At 40.4% G+C, this 20,825-nt stretch overlaps 1 protein-coding gene across 1 annotated transcript in view; it reads right to left on the bottom strand.

Annotated features, from left to right (window-relative positions):
• Nucleotides 1–9,915: 9,915 nt before the first annotated feature.
• nampt2 (nicotinamide phosphoribosyltransferase 2) overlaps nucleotides 9,916–20,825 on the bottom strand; it is a 41,317-nt gene continuing 30,407 nt past the window's right edge. Inside the window, 3 exon segments of the mRNA XM_059944892.1 lie at nucleotides 9,916–10,033; nucleotides 13,428–13,652; nucleotides 17,401–17,530. Of these exon segments, the coding sequence (XP_059800875.1) occupies nucleotides 9,916–10,033; nucleotides 13,428–13,652; nucleotides 17,401–17,530 (473 nt within the window).

Raw genomic sequence — 20,825 nt, 5'->3', positions numbered from 1 at the left:
AAAGGAAGGGGAAAAGGCCAGAAGGTGATGGGAGGAAGGAGAAGGAGTACAAGCTAGAAGATGATAGGCCATAAGATGTAGGAGCAGAATTAGGCCATTCAGCCCATTGAGTCTGCTCCACCATTCCATCATAGTTGATCCCGGATCCCACTCAACCCCATACACCTGTCTTCTCACTATCCTTTGATGCACTGACCAATCAGGAAATTATCAACGTTTGCTTTAAATATATCCATGGACTTGGCCTCCACTGCAGTCTGTGGTGGAGCAATCTACAGATTCACTACTCCCCAGCTAAAAAAAATTATTCCTCCTTACCTCTATTCTAAAAGTCACCCTCAATTTCTGGATGTATCTACCATAGGAAATATCCTCTCCACATCCACCTTATCGGGTCCTTTCAAAGTCTGGTGGGTTTCAATGAGATCCCCCTGCATTCTTATAAATTCCGGTGAGTACAGGCCCAAAGCTGCGAATCTCTCCTCATGTGTTAACCCCTTCATTCCTGGAATCATCCTCGTGAACCTGCTCTGGAGTCACTCCAATAACAACACATCCTTTTTGAGATATAAGGCTCAATGTTGACAATACTCCATGTGTGGCCTGACTAGTGTTTTATTAAGCCTCAGCATTTTCTCCTTGCTTTTATATTCTGTTCCCCTTGACATAAATGCCAATGTTGCATTTGCCTTCTTTACCACATACTCATGCTGTGATTGACCTTTCTGGGAGTCTTGCACGAGGGCTCCTAAGTCCCTTTGAAACTCTGATGTTGCTAGGTGGCGACTCCTTTGCTTGCATCTTCGGAAACAGCTGCATTTCTATCTTTGATATTTCTTTTTCTCATTTTCAAGGTTCTTTTGAAGACTCTGACCTGGAGTTACACTCTGACTTCAGTTCTCTGCGGGACCTGCACTCAGGGCCTCACGACTGGCTGCTTTCTGGCATCCCAAGGTTGCGGCCTGGAAGACTAGCGCACCTTCAGGGTGCTGGATTTTCATGGCTCTGGATTCCAGGCCGGTGTCCCTGACCGAGGCATCGCGGGAGAACACGGAACATCGGGAGCAGCAAGTTAGCTGCCGTAGGTTAGGTTGTGTATCCAGAGATCTGTGCCTTGCTGGGGCTGACTCTCTGGGCACAGAGCTTGGAAGAAGTGACGCAACAGACTTTTAACACCGCAAATCAGCAAGTTGTTTGTTATGTCTCCCCTCTCGCTGTGAAATGGGGCCACCCCTTCTTCCCTTATTAGGGAGAGAGAGAGCCAGTGGTATGTCAAATTACCGGGTGAATGAGTAGTCTTCGGGGTACTGCAAGCCTGTGTCTTTATTGATGTTTGCTGCACACTTGAGTGCTCGGTGGAGGACACTACTACTTGTTGCTGGTTGGGGAGGGGGGGGTTCATTGCCTTGATGCTGCTTGCGTATGAGAGGGGGGAGCTGGGAGGCTTTGGGGTTCTAACATTTAACTGTCATTCATTCTTTGGGGATGTTTACAAAGAAAAAGATTTTCAGAATGTATACTGTATATACATATACATGTATACTGACATTAAATGCACCTACTGAATCTTTTGATGTTTGAATTTTCTCCCCATTTAGATAATAGTCTGCACTATTGCTCCTTTTACCGAAAGGCATTACATTTCCCAACACTGTATTCCACCTGACACTTTTTAGCCCATTCTTCCAATTTGTCTAAGTCCTGCTGCAATCACACTGCTTCCTCAGCACCACCTACCCTCCAACTATCTTCATATGATCCGCGAAGTTTGCCACAAAACCACCAGTTCTTTCAATCATTGTCAAATATTGTGAACAGTAATGGTCCCAATACTGAGCCCTGAGGAACACCACTGGTCACTGGCAGCCTACCAGAAAAGACCCCCTTTAATCCCATTCACTGCCTCCTGGATGTCAGACATTCCACTATCTATGCCAGTATTATTCCTGTAACGCCATAGGATTTTCTCTTGCTAAGCAGCCTCATATGTGGCACCTTATCAAATGCCTTCTGAAAATTCAAGTAAGTGACATCCACTGCCTCTCCTTTCTCCACCCTGCTTGTTACTTCATTGAAGAACTCTAACAGATTATTTGGGCAAGATTTCCCTTTACAGAAACCATACTGACTTTGAATTATTTTATCATTAGTCTCCAAGTACCCCGAAACCTCATCCTTAATAATAGACTCCAACACTTCCTCTTCCACTGAAGTTAAGCTAACTGCCCTATGATGTTCTTTCTTTTGCCTTCCTCCCTTCTTAAAGAGAGGAGTGACATTTGCCATCTTCCAGTCCACCGGAACCATGCCAGAATCAAGTGATTGGTGAAAGATCATAACCAATGCATCTGTTATCTCTTCAGCAACCTCTCTCAGGACTCTGGGATGTAGTCCATCTGGTCCAGGTGACATAGCCACCATAAGATGTTTGAGTTTGCCTAGCACTTTTCCTTTGTAATAGCAATGCCACTCACTCCTGCTCTCTGACACTCAAACTTCTGGCACACCAGTAGTACCTTCCACAGTGAAGACTAATGCAAAGTACTCATTGAGTTCATCTGCCATCTCTTTGTTCCCCATTAGTATCTCACCAACATCATTTTCCAGTGGTCCAATATCAACTCTCACCTCCCTTTTACTCTTTATATAAATGACAAAACTTCTGGCATCCTGCTTTATGTTATTGGCTAGTTTGTCCTCATATTTGATCTTTACCCTTCTTGAGCTTTTTTAGTTGCCTTTTGTTGGATTTTAAAAGCTTCCCAATCATCCAACTTCTCTTTTGCTACCTTTCCTTAGCGTCTATACAGTCATTAACTTCGCTTGTCGGCCACTGTAGAACTTCTTCTGTGGGACACATCTATCCTTGTGAACTATTCCCAGAAAATTTAGCCATCTCTGCTCTGCCATCATCCTGCCAGTAAGACCAGGTGGGGGTGGGAGGGGAGATGAAGTAAGAAGCTGGGAGGTGATAGCTTGAAGAGGGAAAGGGCTGGAGAAGGAATCTGATAGGAAGGGAGAGTGGACGATGGGAGAAAGGGAAGGAGGAGGGATATCAGAGGAAGATGATAGGCTGGTGAGGAGAACAGAAGAGGTAAGAGGGGAGCCAGAGTGGGAATTGATGAAGAGGCAAGAGAGAGGGGGAGAAGGTACCAGAAGTTGGAGAAATCGATGTTCTTACCACCAGGTTTGACAATACTCAGACAGAATATGAGGTGTTGTTCCTCCAACCTGAGAATGGCCTCAATGTGGCAGAAGAGGAGGCCATGGATCATCAGAATGGGAACATGGATTGGGACAAAAATGATTGGCCATTGGAAAATCCTGCTTTTTACAAATGAAATAAAACCTGCTCAATAAAGCTGTCCCCCAATCTACGTCGAATCTCACTAATATAGAGGTGGCGGCATAGGAGGCACAAGATACAGTAGATGGCCCCAACAGATTCACTAGTGAGCTGTTGCCTCTCCTAGGAGGACTGTTTGAGGCTCTAAATGGAAGTGAGGGAGAAGGTGAATGGGTAGGTGTAGCACTTCTTCCACTTGCAGGGATGGGAGGATGAATGGACAAGGGAATAATAGAGGAAGTGATTTCTGCAGAAAGCAGAGAGTTGGGGGGAGGTGGTTGGGGAAGTAAAGATGTGTTTGATGGTAAGGTCCTGTTGATGATGATGGAAGTTGCAGAGACTGAAGTGCTGGATGTGGAGGCTCCTCAGGTGGCAGTTGAGGATAAGAGGAACTCTTTCCCTGTTAAGGCATTGGGTAGATGGGGTGAGGGCAGATGGCTGGGAAATAGAGCAGATGCAAATGAGGACAGCATCAGTGGTGGAGGAAGGGAAACCTTGTTCTTTGAAGAAGAACATCTTGGCATCTCTTTCCCTCTTTTTCACCTGTAAAAAATGGCATTCCCATTTCTAAGTTCCTTCATCTCCACCACATCTGTTTCCAGGATGAGGCTTTCCTTTTCAGAACATCTTGAGATGTCTTCCTTCTTCAAAGAATGGGAAATATAGTAGTGGCTAATTTGTACATGTCTAGTTTTCACAAGTGGTACTCTTAATTTTTCAGAAAGAGTAGACAGCTCTTAGTTTAATTAAAACAAGACAGATTCTGCTGTTGGCCTTTAAGTGATAGGCTTAAATGACAACTTCTGCTTTAGAATTAAAACCATGCTAACACTAAATCATGGTGGATGTGAGAAAAATACGCAACCAGTTGCAATATTTGCTGACTGCAAAAAATGTTTATATGGCTTTATACTGTTATAACATTTTCTTCAGAAATATCTGATATGGATATCCAAGCAACACACACAGAATGCTGGAGGAACTCAGCAGGCCAGGCAGCAACCCTTTGGTGGGAACTCTTTTCCTAGATGCTGCCTGGCCTGCTGAGTTCCTCCGGCATTTTGTGTGTGTGTTTTGCTCGGATTTCCAGCATCTGCAGATTTTCTTTTGTTCCTGATATAGATATGTTGACTTTCAAGGTACCTGAACCAAAGTCAAAGCATTCACAACAGTACTCAAATATTACAAGATTGTTTTATCAAAAATGCACCAAAACATAGTTTGCTTTTGAATTTTTTACCCGAAGTTTTTACTAATTCTGGATGGATTGGTTAGAATGACTAACTGTAATGTTTGTTGTTTTCAGCCTTTGTTGTATTAACAGCCCACAATGCTATAGTTAGAGCTTCCAGATCAGTGCACAGCTGTGCTTTTCAGTCTTAAACGGTGAATCACCATTTAACAAATTTCATTTAGTAGCATTTTCTTTTGCCTGAGTCACAGCAAGTCAACATTCTGGAGGTTTATATTTTTTCAAACCTCCTTGAGTACATCGTCAGAATCAGATTTAAATATCATTGGCATATGTCATGAAATTTGTTAACTTAGCAGCAGCAGCACGTCACAATACATGATAAATATAGAAAAATAAATAAATGAATTACCATGAGCATGTATATGTATATTGAATAGTTAAATTTAAAGTAGTGCAAAAACAGAAATAATAAAAAAGTGAGCTGGTGTTCATGGGTTCAAGCATGCAGAAATCAGATGACAGAGGGGCAAATGCTGTTCTTTAATCATTAAGAGTGTGCCATCAGTCCTGGAGAATATTCACATTTTCAAAATCAGCAACCAGTAGGTCCTAGAAACATGCAAATATTACATTTTAAATACATGTGAAAAAATACTTTAACCCCAATTTAGCCATAAATTCAATATAATTAATCTCTTTCTTTGTATTGATCGAAGAATAATCTTGGAATCATTCTATAGAAGATAAACTTCCTTTAAATATTATACATGTGTAACTTGAGCATGTCTGTAATATATGAATAGTTGAGAGTTAGTGAACATTTTCTTGTAGATTTCCTTAAGAGTTTGGTACTGTAAGCCAAATAATACCAAACAACGAAGTGCATAGAATTAGCTTACAATTGAAAATGAGAAAAAGAGATTATATGGATGAATACCTTTCTCTGACAAGTCTGGAGTCACTGCATTTCAGTTAGAATGGGCTACAAATCCTGAGCACAGCAGCACAAAAACTCAATTATGAAAAGGTGCTGGCAACTCTGGTAGAATGCACAAATATCATATTGCACAACTTGTATCTGAAATTAATGCAGAATCCAACCTGTGCCAATCAGTGTACTTATTGCAAAAATGCTCAGTCATAAGGTGCAAGTTTGGATATTGCTGGCATAGCCCGAAACTAACTTGAGCTGACTGAAGTCATGCCCACAATTCTCAAGGGAAGCATTCTTTTCCACTGGTAACAGCATGAGGTTATTGCATGGAGTTAGAAAGCTTGCAGCGGCTGCAGAAAATCCAGGTTTCGGAGTAACTTGATTTTCATAAATCATTAGAATTCCCAGTGCAAATGGAAGAGAAAGGCCTCCTGTGTCCAAGGATTTGAGAAGCTACCCAGTCTGGAAATGATGGTAAAGACCAACTTCCTCTTGTTCCCTCCTACCAAACATATCCTGTTAATGACAGCAATTTTCTGCTCCTCCAATTGAAACTGAAATTGAAATATCTTTATTGTCATTGCATAGAACAATTTGTCCTGCACCGATACAGTGAAAATGAGTTTGCAACTCTCGTACTCAATGCTATAAAACAACAAATAAAATAAATAAAATCAAGTAACCAGCCAGTACAAGCAATGTCCAGCAGTACAAAAGCACAACTCAGATGCATGACAGCCATAAAACCAGTATTGAAAGTAGCAATATAACAAATTTTTGGATGATGCTTGGTTCAAAGCAATTATAGCTCTGGGGAAAAAGCTATTTTTCAGTCCGGAAGTCCGGGCATAGAAAACCTTATAACGTCTGCCAGATGGAAGAAGTTCAAACAGATGATTGCATGGGTGTGTATTCTCCTTACAGATGCTTGTAGCTTTCCTTAGGCAGCATGAGCTGTAGGTGTCCTCCAGGGCTGGGAGCTGTGTCCCGATGATATTATGAGTCTTATGCATCTCTTCCTGGCTCAATGTTAGCAATACTATGAAATACCTAAAGCACTAATCTCTTAATTTTTTATTTGCTGCTCACATGTTTTTCTCTATAAACCAATTCTTGCCCCTGCCCCTTGGCTTTGCAAGTTGCCACCTACTTTCAACCTCCCTTTCCTCTCCAGTGTCTTTGAATGTGTTGTTCAGGCTCCTCTTACTTGAAGATAGTAAAACTCAAGTCTTTTGAGGCCACTGAGGCCAGGAGACTGAGGTTGAAGACTGGAATTCGTATTTGGAGTTGAACTGAATATCTGCACCTCCTCAGCTGTATCCTTCTCTACTCATCTCAAGGGAAATCCATTCTGTTTCTGACATGCCAGAGGTTCTAAACGGGGAATTAAATTTTCCATTTTCTAGATGACATGGATGAGCTTCATCTTGCGGGTCAAAAATGAATTCAGAAGCGCATTTTTTCAGAACTTAATCTTTAAGATCATTTTCAATTCCTATCTAACATGCACTACAGGCAATCAAAAACCTCTTGAAACAAGGCAACTGGCATGTGAATATTGGGGAGTGGTGCAGTGGGGGCACTCAAAGGGGTTGGGGTTCCTTCTGTCATTCACACTTTTTCTGGTTCACACACTATTAGATTACATTTACACAGCACAAGTTGGCAAGATGACCATAAAATCAGAGTTGCCCTACATTTGGCAAGACAGTATGTGTTGCACAAGTCAAGTTGCTTTACCCCTCTGCAATGCAACCAGATTGCAATCACATTTGCTGACTTTCAAGCATATTTTTCTTGCTCACTAAATCGCCATTAATATTTCCTGTTTTGTGGCTGATCCTACCAGTTAGAACTGGTAGAACTGGTTAGAACATCTCCAGTAGATGTGTTAACCTTTACACCAACACAATCACACAGGGGAGTTTGAAAATTATTGTTATATCATGTAAATCTTGACATTAAATGATAGCATCTTACCTTTCTGTTTTCATGAATGCCTCATAAGATTTGAGCTCTCCAGACAAATTATAAGATTCATCTCAAAACTTGCTTCCAAACTTCCCTTTGGATAACCTGCATTTCTTTACCATCACTTTGTTTATCCTTTTACTCCACCCCGTCACCCCATGATTACAGATACATTTTACACAAAATAGAATACAAGGCTAAAAGCTTTTCAATTGTCCATACTTCTTCAGGATTGTCCTTCCCTTCTTACACTGTTTCAATGATTCCATCTGGATTTCTTCACAAGATTAGCTGCCCCTTCTTTGAAACATTGATAGGATTCAGCTAATGATAACGCATAGAAGTAATTCTGGGATTAAGATAAAGTGTTAGTGACTGTCACTGTTAGTGAATAAGCAAAACACTTAATAATCTGACTCTATTGTAAAAATGATTCATGTGAATGACAGCATTATTGATTACATTGGGAAATAGTAGTGTTGACCATCTGACCAGCATCTCCTAAGGCTGATCGAATCCAGGTTAGATATTATTGTACTACTGGTGCTTATAGCCAGTTCTATTGCACAGGGTTCTCACATCTTCCCCTCTCTCCACCTAACCTCCCCACTTCCTCACTCACCATTAAAATGATTGGATAATTCCCATGTCAATCAGTTTGGTGATCACACTGCTGTAAATTACCAAGATTGGCTTCAGTCATATAACTTACGAGCAGTGCGGGAGCTTAGCACATCATTTTACAGCACCCCCAGTGGGCTGTACTGTAAGAAGAATGCAGAGGAGTTTTAGCAGGACAGGAACAAGCTAAGTGAATGTATGAGAACATGGCAGGTGTAATATATTGTGGAACATTGGAGTCTATCTACTTTAGTAGAAAAATATAAAAATGTAATTTTGTTTATGTTGAAAATCTAAAAGTTATTGATGTTCAGCCGGACCCAGGACTTAAACATTGTTCGCTGAAAAATACTATATGGGTATAGCAAGCAATTAGGAAGACAAATAGGCCATTACTGCAATTGGAAATGGGTTTAAAAGTCAATACATCTTACTGGAATTAAGAAGGAGTCTAGTAAGCTGGCACATTGTGTGAACGTTTGATCTCTCTACCAAAGCAAGGGAACGTCTAATAGAAAGGGTGTAGCAAAGGTTTACCTGATTGATTTCCAGGACTGGATAAATATCCAGTAAGGAGAGCCTGTTCGTTCATTATGTGCCATGTTGTATGGCATGGGCGGGCATGGACTTTCCGTGACTAACTGTTCTTGGCAGATTTTTCAATAGAAATGGTTTTCCTTTGCCTTCTTCTGGGCAGTGTCTTCACAAGATGAGTGACCCCAGCCATTATCAATGCTCTCCAGAGATTGTCTGCCTGGCATCAGTGGTTGCATAACCACAACTTGTGAAATGCACCAGCTGCTCATATGACCATCCACCACTTGATCCTATGGCTTCACGTCACCCTAATCGGGGGGAGGGGGTGGTGGCAGGTGCTAAGCAGGTGTTACGCCTTGCCCAAGAGTGACCTGCAGGCTAGGGGAGGGAAGGAATACGTACAATTCCTTTGGTAGAGGCGTATCTCCACCCTGCCACCCACAATGAGGAGAGCTAAGCATTCTTTATGGTTCAGAAGAAATGAGGAATTTAACACATACAAAATTCTTCAGAAGCCTAACAGGGTAGATGCAGGAATGCTGTTTGAGACACCCAAGCTAGATGAAACAAGGAGCTGTGGGCTTAAATTAAAGAGTCATCCATACCAGGCAGAGCAGAGATGTAATTTCTTCACCTTGAGGGTGTCCTGTTTGAACTGAGCTGCAGAGGTTCATCAGCCAAAGGGTAGTGAACCTATGGAATTCTTTGCCACAGAGGGCTGTGGAGGCTAAATCATTAGGTGTATTTAAGGCAGAGACTGAAGGTAACAATACATTGGAGATAACAGAAAATAATGCAAATACTCAGCAAATCAAGCAGCATTTTTGGAAAGAGATATCAAGTTAACATTTCAGTTCACTAGTTATTCATCAAGACAGTACAGTAACCATGTACAAATTAGACTAGGTGAGGATAACAGGATTTATTCCTTAAAGGGCAATAGCAAGTCAGCTAGATTTTACAACAACCCATCCGCTTCATCTATAGTGCTTTTATCTATAGGGTTTCCTTCATATTATATTAAAAATCCCTGTTTATTGAGGTTGGATTTAAATCCAAACTTCCCTAGACTATTAGTCCATATCTTGGGTATGTTTCAGGAACATTATCATTACAGTGCCAGAGTCAGAAATGATCAGTCTAATTTCTTAAACAACATGAGGATTGAACATAATAATCTCTCCCATAAGTATAGATTAATGGTCTCAAGATGGTTCAATAGTTCAGAAAAAGCAGCCACACTAGTACAGTAAAAATCTGTTTTCAAATGTTGAGTTTGTGATACATTGCAGGACTGAAATAAAGCAAACTTTATTGGCTGATACCCATATTGGAAAATGTGCCATTTCCCAGCACGATCCCCTCCTCAACAGGCTCAGGAAGGAAATACAGAATCTTCTTGTGTTCTGCCATAAAATCTCTTTTAGAACTGAAGACAAGGAAAATAATGAAACATTAAAGCAAACAAAGGTGATTATTACAATGGATCCAATCTTGATAAGCATTATTTTTGATTCAGAGCAGCAAACCGTTTTCTAACTCAGTAGCAGTAGCCTAGTTTGCATAGAAACCATTCAAGTGTTTTTTGTCAGATGATACATCTCTATGCTCAAAAACAAAAGCACAGCACTCAATGGTTTAGATGAAACATTATGCAGCCAACTCGCTCCTGGACTTGTTTATAAAGTTCACCAAGGTCACAAGATAAATAAAATATTCACATATACATACGAGAAAATCAGTACATTGATTGAAACTCATAGAATCCAATAAAATAATAAAGTTTTAAATGAAGCAAAAGTAATTTTGTTCCTGAGAGACACCAAATTTATAGATGTACAGTTAAATCTTTACCAGAGTTTTGCTTTATTTTTTTTACCGGTTCTGTAACTTAACCTTCATTAATTTTTAATGTTGGATTGCAGAATCAGGTACATAGAGATTTCTCTGGATTTTCAGACAAATCATGGCTGATGTTCCAGAAGTACAGCAACGATTTATTGCCAAGCTTGTTTTTTCTCCTTCCATTTCCCCTTTTACCTTACCAGAGTACAGTAGTATTGGATTAATAATCACTACAATTAAATTACACATAAAACTGTCATAAAAATCCATCTATTCACTCATATCCTTTAGGTCTGACCTGACACCACTCATGACCAGCTAGTAATGAAGCATCAGCTACTCAACTTGACACCCATGGACCTAAGTTGGAAGAGCTCCCTCACAAGTTAGTCAATGACGTAGTCACATTTCAATTCATAGCTTTCAACATATCTCAACCTACCTTATCACATTCTTTTCTATCCCTTCAAAGTGGTGGACAGTGGTACAATCAGGATGAAATGGCCCTGGGGTGGACACAATATTGACCTAGGACTCCATAAAATTTCATAGCAAAGGAACAAGCAGATATTTTCTCCTGGTTATCACCTACCATCTCCCTTGACCAACAAGTCTGTATTCCTCCATACTGAAGATGAGATAGAAAAATGAATATTGGATGTTCTGGAAAATTAATAACTTATTTATTGCTGTAAGTGGTTTAGTTACAATGCTATTGACAGAGCTAACCCAGTACTGAAGGATTTGACTGTAGGTCCCTGTGCAATGAGGGGAAAAACACTTATTGATTTCATCCTTGCAAATCTACCTGTCTATGCTGATTTATAAGGGTTACCACTAGAGTCCTTGTGGGGATGAAATATTATCTTCACATCAACTCAGAACATCTTTAGTAACTAAAAGCTGGATCATGAGTTATTGTTGAGCACGGACAATAGAATTTGAAACGTCTGAACAAGCTGGTGTTTTTGTGGTATCCTGAAGGATTTGGTGAACTGGACTCTTGCAAATGCAGATATGGCCATGGCCATTAATGGGGAGGACTTTGGGCTGAATTGAAACTTCAGGCCAGATTGAAGAGGCAGAGACTGGGCCAGAGAGTGAATAATGAACTGAGGTTTAGCCAATTTAACCGCCAAAACAGATTAAAAAGATTAAGGCGCTGAGGGCGAGGGTGGAGGACAAACCAATTCTCAGCCCTCTACTCCATGTCTTGCTTGCCTCAGCACTGAACTGCCTCTGCAGCCATGGCCTGCAGCTTTCAGGTTCCTGGATCAGCTGCACTCACCTCAGTGCTGAACTGGTTCCGTGCCTGCTGACTCATTTTCAGGAACACTGCAGTTCACTTTCTGTGTAATATGTGTTCACTTTCTGATTGTTTGCCTGATTTGTTCTTTTTTTTCCACATATTCGGTGTTCAACAGTCTTTGCTGTGTGGGAATTTTCATGGATTCTGTTGTGTCACTTTGTTTTGTGGCTGCCTGCAAGAAGATGAATCTCAAGGTTGTATATGGTATACAGTACATAATTTGATAATAAATATACTCCGAACATCGCGCTTTGATGCTCTGTAGTCACAAAGCCCACATACCATACCTGGTTGTGAAATTGGTGAACAATTCTTGAGAAGAAGTCCCATGAACATCTGCACACAAATATAATAGATAAGGCTGATGCATATGTAACCAACCTCAGTTAGAGAAAATGACAGGAGAAATATCTATTTTCATTTCATTCTGAGAACCTCATCATCGCACAAGCCAATTTGATCCATGCCCTCTCCATAATACAACAGCTGGAAAGAGATGAGCTCACTGCTTTATTAATGGCCATGATGCTATGCCAAATGTATTGATAGAAAGGTATGCCAGAATTAGTTTGAATTCCTTTCAAAGCATTTCTGTACAGCAACACTAGCACTTATCCATCAAAACCTTGGGATTTCTTTTCTGAAGTTCACCCATTGGTATAATCTCAATCTTTTCCAATGCTGGAACAAGTTTCAGCAGTGCCTATCAAGCCCATACACTCATGATGCTCAGTCTTGGGGCTTCTCAGGGCGCTGGGCTCCAGAGCTCATTACAGCCTTTGTAAAAATGAGTTTGGCTGAAGGCCTAACCATGACTCCAAGACTCTATAAACAAAGCATCTGATTCCAAGGTGAAATGCAAGTGACTATTGACATGAGGCAAGTGTGAGATTTAGATGCTCTGGGGATAAAGGAAGACAGCCTATGTTGAGTAGTCATCTCAGTCTAGAATATTCCTCAGGAATTCCTCTAGGTTTGACTCACAAACATTTCAGCATTGTCATCAATAGCATTTTCTCCAGTCTGAAGGTTAAGAATTGATCTCTTTTGATGATTGTACAGTTCACATTATAATTGGCACAACATACACGTGTTTAAACATTCAATGCTATTTTATAGAAACTCTTCTCCATGCCATAATTAATTCAGTACATTGAAACCTTTCAGAGAAGTAAACAGGAGAATGGCAGAATGTCCCAATAGCTACTAAGGTAATATAGATTATTCAAAACGATTCCTAAAACAAACAGTAAAATACCACAAAGCTTTAAAAATGTTTTGTATCCTAATCTGCATTTGACTGGGCTACAGAAATACATTGATTGTATTTTATTTTACAGGAGGAGTGACGGAGATACAATGATCTGTACGTCACAAGTTATCTCTTTGAGTAATCTCACATGCAGCTACTAACTAAACAGGAATGAAAGAAGCTGTACGGAGATTACATCTACTTGAGCAGGAGTCAAATGGTGGGGATTGAGTTAATACCAGCAAGAGTATTCAGCACAGCCGGTATGGACACATTCCATCTGCACTGGAATTTGGGCTATTACGATAGCAGCTACCGGTATGTGGTAATTTAAACATCTTGAGATATACAGTAAATCTGCTGCAAAAGCTAGACATAATAATGACACTGATTCTGCAATTTTCATCTGTAAAGTACCTCAATAATGACTTTACAGAATCCCCAGAATCTGTTCAAATAATCAGCATTGAATCCTTGTTCCTTCACTCAACATTGTCTTTAAATTCACTGCCCCAGATTTGCTTGTATGCATTGAAAATGTCAGAGCTGTCACTGACTACTGAAATGAGATTAGATGGAAATTGTTTGAGCGAATACTGAAATGCATCCTTTCCCCAACTCCTTTTCCAGGCAATGTTAGTACTGGGAAAGAAACAAATTGAATTTTAAAAGCACAGTCATAAATTGTCCAAAACTGGGATGTAAACAAAGTTCAATTTTCAATTTGAAAAGGACTATCTTAAAAAATAACATATGCTCTTGCTGACAGAAACAGTGATCACCTTATCAGCTGAATGTAGAAAAGGGTGTAGTCAATCTAAATGCAGCATCTTTCAGAAAGAGTAATGTGATAATAACAAAGATATTGGCAAGAAATGGGAGGCTATTTCTAAAGATGGCTCAGATAGTTAGCAGAGCACTAAGATACATTTATATTTGCCCTTTGCTGGGAAACTAGAAGGTCTTGGTGTACAGGGCATCATGTGTACTGAATAAGCCTTGCACATTTGGCCCTTCCATTCTCCCTACACATCAACATAGTAATAATCAGAGAGGTTTGGGTCTTGGGGTCATGAGCTGAGTGGGGGAACATTGTTGGATTAGAAAGGTTTTGGGGCCATTTGGAGGATGGGGTGACCTACAGCCGTGGCATGTTAATGTTGGGTAGCTCAGAGCAGTAGCTGGAGGTAGGTTGGATTGTAGAGGCAACTGTTATTAGTGATAGACGGTCACAGTATATACCAGTGACTAGGGAGGCTGGTTGGTGACTGGAAGATGACAGTGGAGATGTGGGGAATGGGGAAAGGGCAAGGAATATGGATATCACTTGGTGAGTCATCAATTAATGTTTATAATCAGGGTTTGAATGGATTGGGACAGCAGCTGCAACAGTCATGTGCGTGTCTGCCTGTCTGTAGGTGGTAGGTAGGGGTGGATAGGGAAGGAGGTCAGGGTTAGCCTGGAAGAACAGTCAGTCGTCATATCTCTTCAAGAGAAACTACCGGAGTCAGGCTTCCCGCATCTGAAAGCATGAGTAACGTTGGATGGATGGCAGGGCTACACAAGCACGACTGAGCAGCGTAGCAGCTTGTGTTCTTTGTTGTCAGATGCCATTTTGATAACTGAGTCCCTCCGAGTACCTGCATATTGGGCACAAGAAAAACCCAGAAGAACACTGCATATATCATGCGATCTGAAAGAAGATTTAAGGCAATTAAACCATAAGACAGAGGAGGACAATTAGGCCATTTGGCCCATTGAGTTTGCTCCACCATTTGATCATGGCTAATTTATTTTCCCTCTCAACCTCACTCTCCTGCCTTCTTCTCACCAATCAAAAACATACCAACGTCCACTTCAAATATCCCTGTGGCAATGGATTCCACAGATTCACCACCTTCTGGCTAAAGAAATTCCTCCTCATCTCCATTCTAAAGGTTTGTCCTTGTAGTCTGCTCCTAGACCCCCGCTACCAGTAATATTCTCTCCACATCTGCTCTATGAGGCCTTTGAATATTCAGTGGGTATCAATGAGATTCCCCCCCCCCCACCTCACCTCCACCATCCACCTCCAGTGAATATAGTCCTAGAGCAGGGGTCGGCAACGTTTACCACTGAAAGAGCCATATGGACCCGTTTCCCACAGAAAAGAAAACTCTGGGAGCCACAAAACCCGTTTGATATTTAAAATGAAATAACACTGCATACAACGTTTTTTTTTGCCTTTATGCTATGTATAAACAAACTATAATGTGTTGCATTTATGAAATCGATGAACTCCTGCAGAAAAAACGAAACTACATTTCTGCATGCAACAAAAACATTTTGAACTCCGAAAAAAAGACGTTGGATTGAAGGTTACTCCATAGTTAGCCTACCTTGGATCGAAAAATTAAAAGAAATCGCGCACTGGCGGGTGTTAGGCATCGGCAGTGGTGACGTATATTAATAGCGATAAAAAACATGTTGTAGCGGTGTGCTACACGCAGCGCTAAAATAACGACACGGAGTCGGTAAACTGCAGTCAAAGATAACTTTATTCGAACTAAACAGCCTTGCTTTTAAGCCTCCCTCAACCTGCCCCCCCCCCCCATGGGCGCGGATGCTCCAAAAGACTCGTACACACAAACCCCCGCAGGTTATCTCCCTTAGCCGGAACGCTGGCTAATTGTGAGCCGGTTCGGATGTACCAGGAAATGGGTCACCACAATGTTTTATTTAGATTGTACAAGATCACCATAATCTTCAAATTTAGAATTACATTTCAAAAACTAATATAAAATACATTTTAATTAAATACTCATCATTTATTTCCCAAAGCCACAGGGAGCCGCAGCACAGAGATGAAAGAGCCACATGCGGCTCTGGAGCCGCGGGTTGCCGACCCCTGTCCTAGAGCACTCAAATGCTCCTCATTCATTAACCCTTTCATCCCTGGGATAATTTCTTGTAAGCCTCTTCTAGATCCTCTCCAGCACACATGTGACCTTACTTAGATATGAGACCAAGAACTGATCACAATACACCAAATGTGGTCTGACCAATGCATTACAAAGCCTTTTAAAATTTAGAAGAAATAATTGTTAATCTAAATCACTTATTAAGATAAAACAAAACTTTATTTATTAGCATAGCCCCCTCACTGGGCTCATATGCAAAGCTGGCTTGTTAGCCGGCTCTGCTAACAGCCACAGTACTGAGCAGAGAGAAGGCCAGTATGACAGACAATACATGTCCATGGGTCGGTATGATTTGGGGTTCATGATGTTTTGATGAAACAAACTTTGATATGAGCCAATACTGCCCATACACAATTGTCGGTCAGCAAGAAATAACAGATCGTACACCACATACAATTATGAACAATGTATATTTACAAATTTCAGCTTTAATGAGCTGTTAATAGGAAAGGGAAAAAAAAAGGGCTGATTACAGTTAATCCAGTCCAATGTGCACATAAAGTTGGAGCTTGTCCTAGAGTTGTCTTCACTCACGGGCCGGACCCACAGTCAGTGTAAAAACACACACTACATTCTGAACTTCGCTCAAAATCCATCTCAAACAAACAGGCTGTCTCTCGGGAGTATTGACCCTTCCTCCTTGGAGCTGTTCATCTGCACAGAGCACTTCATGCAATGGGGACTTGCCTTCCAACAGCATTCTGCAGCATCTTCCCCTCTCCACAGCTCCCACCAGAAGCACCAAACTAGACTCTGTCACAAATCTCTCTCCACCCCACTCTCTCTAGAAGTTTCTCCCAATTCCATGATCCTGATTCGCTGACACAATATTCCTAAGTTGAACAGCAGGGCTTCTTAACTTTAGCCAAAACTAAAACATTCTACCAGCAGGACACATTGCTTTTGCAGAAACTGCTAAAGCAGCATAGCAGTAGAAATCTTAACCAGGGCATCACAAGAATGCAACTTCACCATGTAAAAAATACAGTGGTTTCCAGGGAAGATCCTAAGGGATTTTTTAATGTAATACATATAAGTATGGGATATAATACAATCAAATGCCTAAAATGCTCTCATCATCTATGAGCTCATTGATAAAGTATTATTGAAGTAATGCAACGTATAGCAATAAAATTATGGTAAGGTCATTTATATCTCCACCTTGTAGTGAATGATTGTAATTATTAAAAGTCACTGAACTGTACTTTCTGAAAAAGCTGGATGTCCAAGAAAAAACAACATGCTTAAGTTAATGCATAATGTATGTTGTATTTGGAATATTTAGGACATTAATTAGATAGTAAGCATTTTATCAGAATATATTTTTCTATTTTATGTTTGCTGATGTTTGACCACTACATTTTGCAATTTGTGCAAACAATCACAGGTGTCAAATATTGGAGGACAATCTGTCCTGTAATGCTCATTACCTGTGTTCTGCTGCAGGGATTGAAAACTCAGCCATTTGGCAGTTACAGAACTTTTGAGCCATGACCAATCCTGTCACTGTGTCTGTGCTTTGGAATCTTACCAGATGGGCTGCACCTCCTAGAGCTGCAGACTGCAAAGAAAGCAAAAGAATTAATTGACAATAATAGCAGCAATCAATCAAAACCCACCCTGAGTACCAAACACTTTCTAAACCCTTAAGTACTGAAAAATTCTTGTTTCAATCAGAAGCAAATTTTCAGCACCAGAGATGGATAGGCTAGGCTTGGTGAGATGTAAACATGTTAATTACTTCAAGCCCACTATCTTCTGGGTTTAATTGAGGTGGGCAAGAGGCCAAGCAGTTAATCTGCTCCCAGGAGGTGGGTTGGCCATTTAGATATCGCAATGGATCTCACTTTTAATGTGTTTCCTAGATTTAATCCTGACCAGCTGGGTTTCTTGAGGCTCTGCAAATCTAACAACAGCTTTGGGGAATAAATGAATTTCTTAACGCGCTGGTTGTGGGCACAGATCAGCCAAATTAAGCATCGAACCCCATCTCTACCTTCCAGAAGCTGTCATTGGCTTTTTGTTCGCAGATGTGGCCAGTTTTAGAGTTCCCTCTGCCTCATCGGAAAACAGAATGCTAAATTAGATGACTTCCATAATGTGGATCATGCCAAAATGGATAAACCAAACATTCTCACGATTTAAATTTGCGAAGCATTCCTGAAAGATATAATCTAAAATACAGACTTCTCCACACTTTGATCCGAAAATGTTAACTGTTTTAACTTGTGTGTTTTAAGCCTAGATTTGTAATCTCAAAATCTTGGTCTCAAACCACAATTCAGAAGTGCAAGGTGTAAGTGTTTGAACATGGGTGTCATTTATCATAAGCTACTGTACAAATGTCATTTCAGACAAAATTGCATACAGTGAATTAAGGAAGTCATATTTCTGCTTATGTGAAGTGTCAAACTCAAAAGGATATTGGGAAAAATCTGACATATGTTAGGAGAATAGACAAATGTACATATTCATCATATGCCAAAAATAACCATTTCTTCCACTATAAATAGTTTTATCTATATGTTCCACGAATTAGGATACACTTCTACAGCCATACGTTAAGCTGACTGATTTACATGTCAGTAATAAGGTTATGGGCTTGACTTTCTTCTGTTGAGGTTCGTAGATACTAATATGTCTTCTGTGCGTAGTACTGGCAGTACTGTTGAAGAAAACAAACTTTGTCCACAGAAAAAGATCAACGTATTTTCTGAAATGTGCTTAAGACTATATATCAGTAAACTATATAATACTCGAATTGCAGTCATCCATGTGAAGCATTAAGGAAGTTTACCAAGTCATAACTTGACTGAGAAAAATGACCAGGGTGTATCTGCAGTAAAACTCCAATAACCGGTCATCTGACTATTCAACTCCCTTTCAACTCATCCAGCACACCCAGTTCCTGCACCCCTTTTCAAACAATTGGGACCCTGGTTCCCATGATTCCTTTTCATGCACAGCAGCTCCCTTCACGTGCTCCCTTTCAACCAACTGGAACCCTGGTTTCCACACTCCCTTTCAACTGACTAGGGTCATGCCTTATTAAACTTAACAAGTTCACTACAAAATTTATTGCTACACAATGTAGCATCTAAAAAAGACAAGGTGAAAACTGTGTTGGGCCATTAATAGTAATAGCATTTCCTAGTCAGGGAAATCTGCCTTTACGGCAACACTGAAGTTTGGAACTTAATAGATTTCTATAGTTTTACTGTACTTAGGGTAGAATATTAGACAGGTATGGAGGTTTATAGTTGATGAGATCTAAAGCAACTCAAAGCATTTCATACCCTTACTAAATTATTCACCAATATTATGGAATGATTTTTAATATACTTTGATATATTAAAGGTTACTAATTGTTAAATCTCATCTCAAATATTCATGAAACATAAATATTCAAAAAAATTGACATTGCATTGAAAATGCTGAAGGAATCGCTTTACTGAAATTGTAATGCCCAAGTGTGTGAGGTAAACAAATCATTAGTAAAAACAAATTCTCAAACAGAATTAGGCCATGTTAATTTCCTACATTTGGGTGAGATCATGCAACACCAGGCCAGCTGGTGGCAAGGTGGCATCAGCGCTGGACTTCGGGGCAAATGTTCCCGTCTTCAAATCCAGCCGGCTCCCTTGCACGCTTTCCATCTGTGCTGGGTTGAGTGTCGAGCTAGCAACTTGGCCTCGTAAAATAAGAAAGCCTGCTAAAAAAAAACGCCGTCACGGCGGCGTCCCGATGACTCCACTCAGAGGAGTTCGGGGCTTTCTTCTTCTTCTATGTAACACCTGGGATTATGATCATGAGCACATTAATGGAGCATACACAAAATTACTAAAAACCAAAAATAATTTTCAATGGGCAGTTACAGAAACTCAAATTGCAACTTGAACAACAGTTCAACATCACTAAAAATGTTTTTATATACATTGCAAACCTTCTCTGAAATAAGCCATTCCACTTATTGTGACCAACTAGGACGATTATCAGGCCAAAACCAGCAATCTTTATATCTGCTTGAACCACCATGAACATCATGCATCAGTGATGGACCGATCTTGAGAAATAAGGTTACAGCAATTTGCACTACATCACCAATTGTTACAAGATGCTCCCAACCATGCCAGCTTCATGGGATTTAGATGCTCTGACTTTCCAGAGCATGGAGAGCTTTAATGGTTCAGGATGGTCCCGCTAATTAGCAATCATATTTCGGGTGCCAATCACCTGAACTGAAGTTTGGTTGTCGGTCTGGCTGCTTTTGTGCCTGAATTACAGGTAACAATAAAGGAACATCTTACTAACTATTTATCAGTGTATACTGTAGAACTGGTTGTCATCATTTGGGGCTTACAGTGGGTAGAGGAAATCTGTCCTTACAAAGTTATAATTTGTTCAGATTCTTTTTCAGTTTTGACTAGTCTTAAAACACGTCATTCTAGCAGTAGGTCTGATTTACTGCTGGAAACTCTTCAAACTTTATTTCATATTCAATGTATTGGCCTAGGTGGCCTCTTCCTATGGGTTCCTGCATGTAGAGGTGTTGAGGGACATCAGTCTGTTGATTGCTTGGCCAAAAGAGCTGTTAAAAGTTCATCTGTTGATATAGACCTTCCACTTAGCAAATCAGAAACTAAGGGATTAGTGGGGTTAAGAATTAGGGGATTATGGCAAGACCTGCATGATAGTGGGCATAAGGGGAGACCCCTTTACAGAATACATAAAACTGTTGGACTGATGGGAGAGGAGGGTAAGACAAGAAGGGAAAGAATTATATTGACTGGACTTAGAATTGGGCATACTATGCTTAATTATTCCTTATATCTTGTTGGAAAACATCACTCTGAGG

Source organism: Hypanus sabinus, chromosome 19 (genome assembly GCF_030144855.1).
Source record: "Hypanus sabinus isolate sHypSab1 chromosome 19, sHypSab1.hap1, whole genome shotgun sequence".
Lineage (NCBI taxonomy): Eukaryota > Metazoa > Chordata > Chondrichthyes > Myliobatiformes > Dasyatidae > Hypanus > Hypanus sabinus.
The sequence above is the reverse complement of the archived record's forward strand: the minus strand, read 5'-3'. Positions and strand labels throughout refer to the sequence as shown.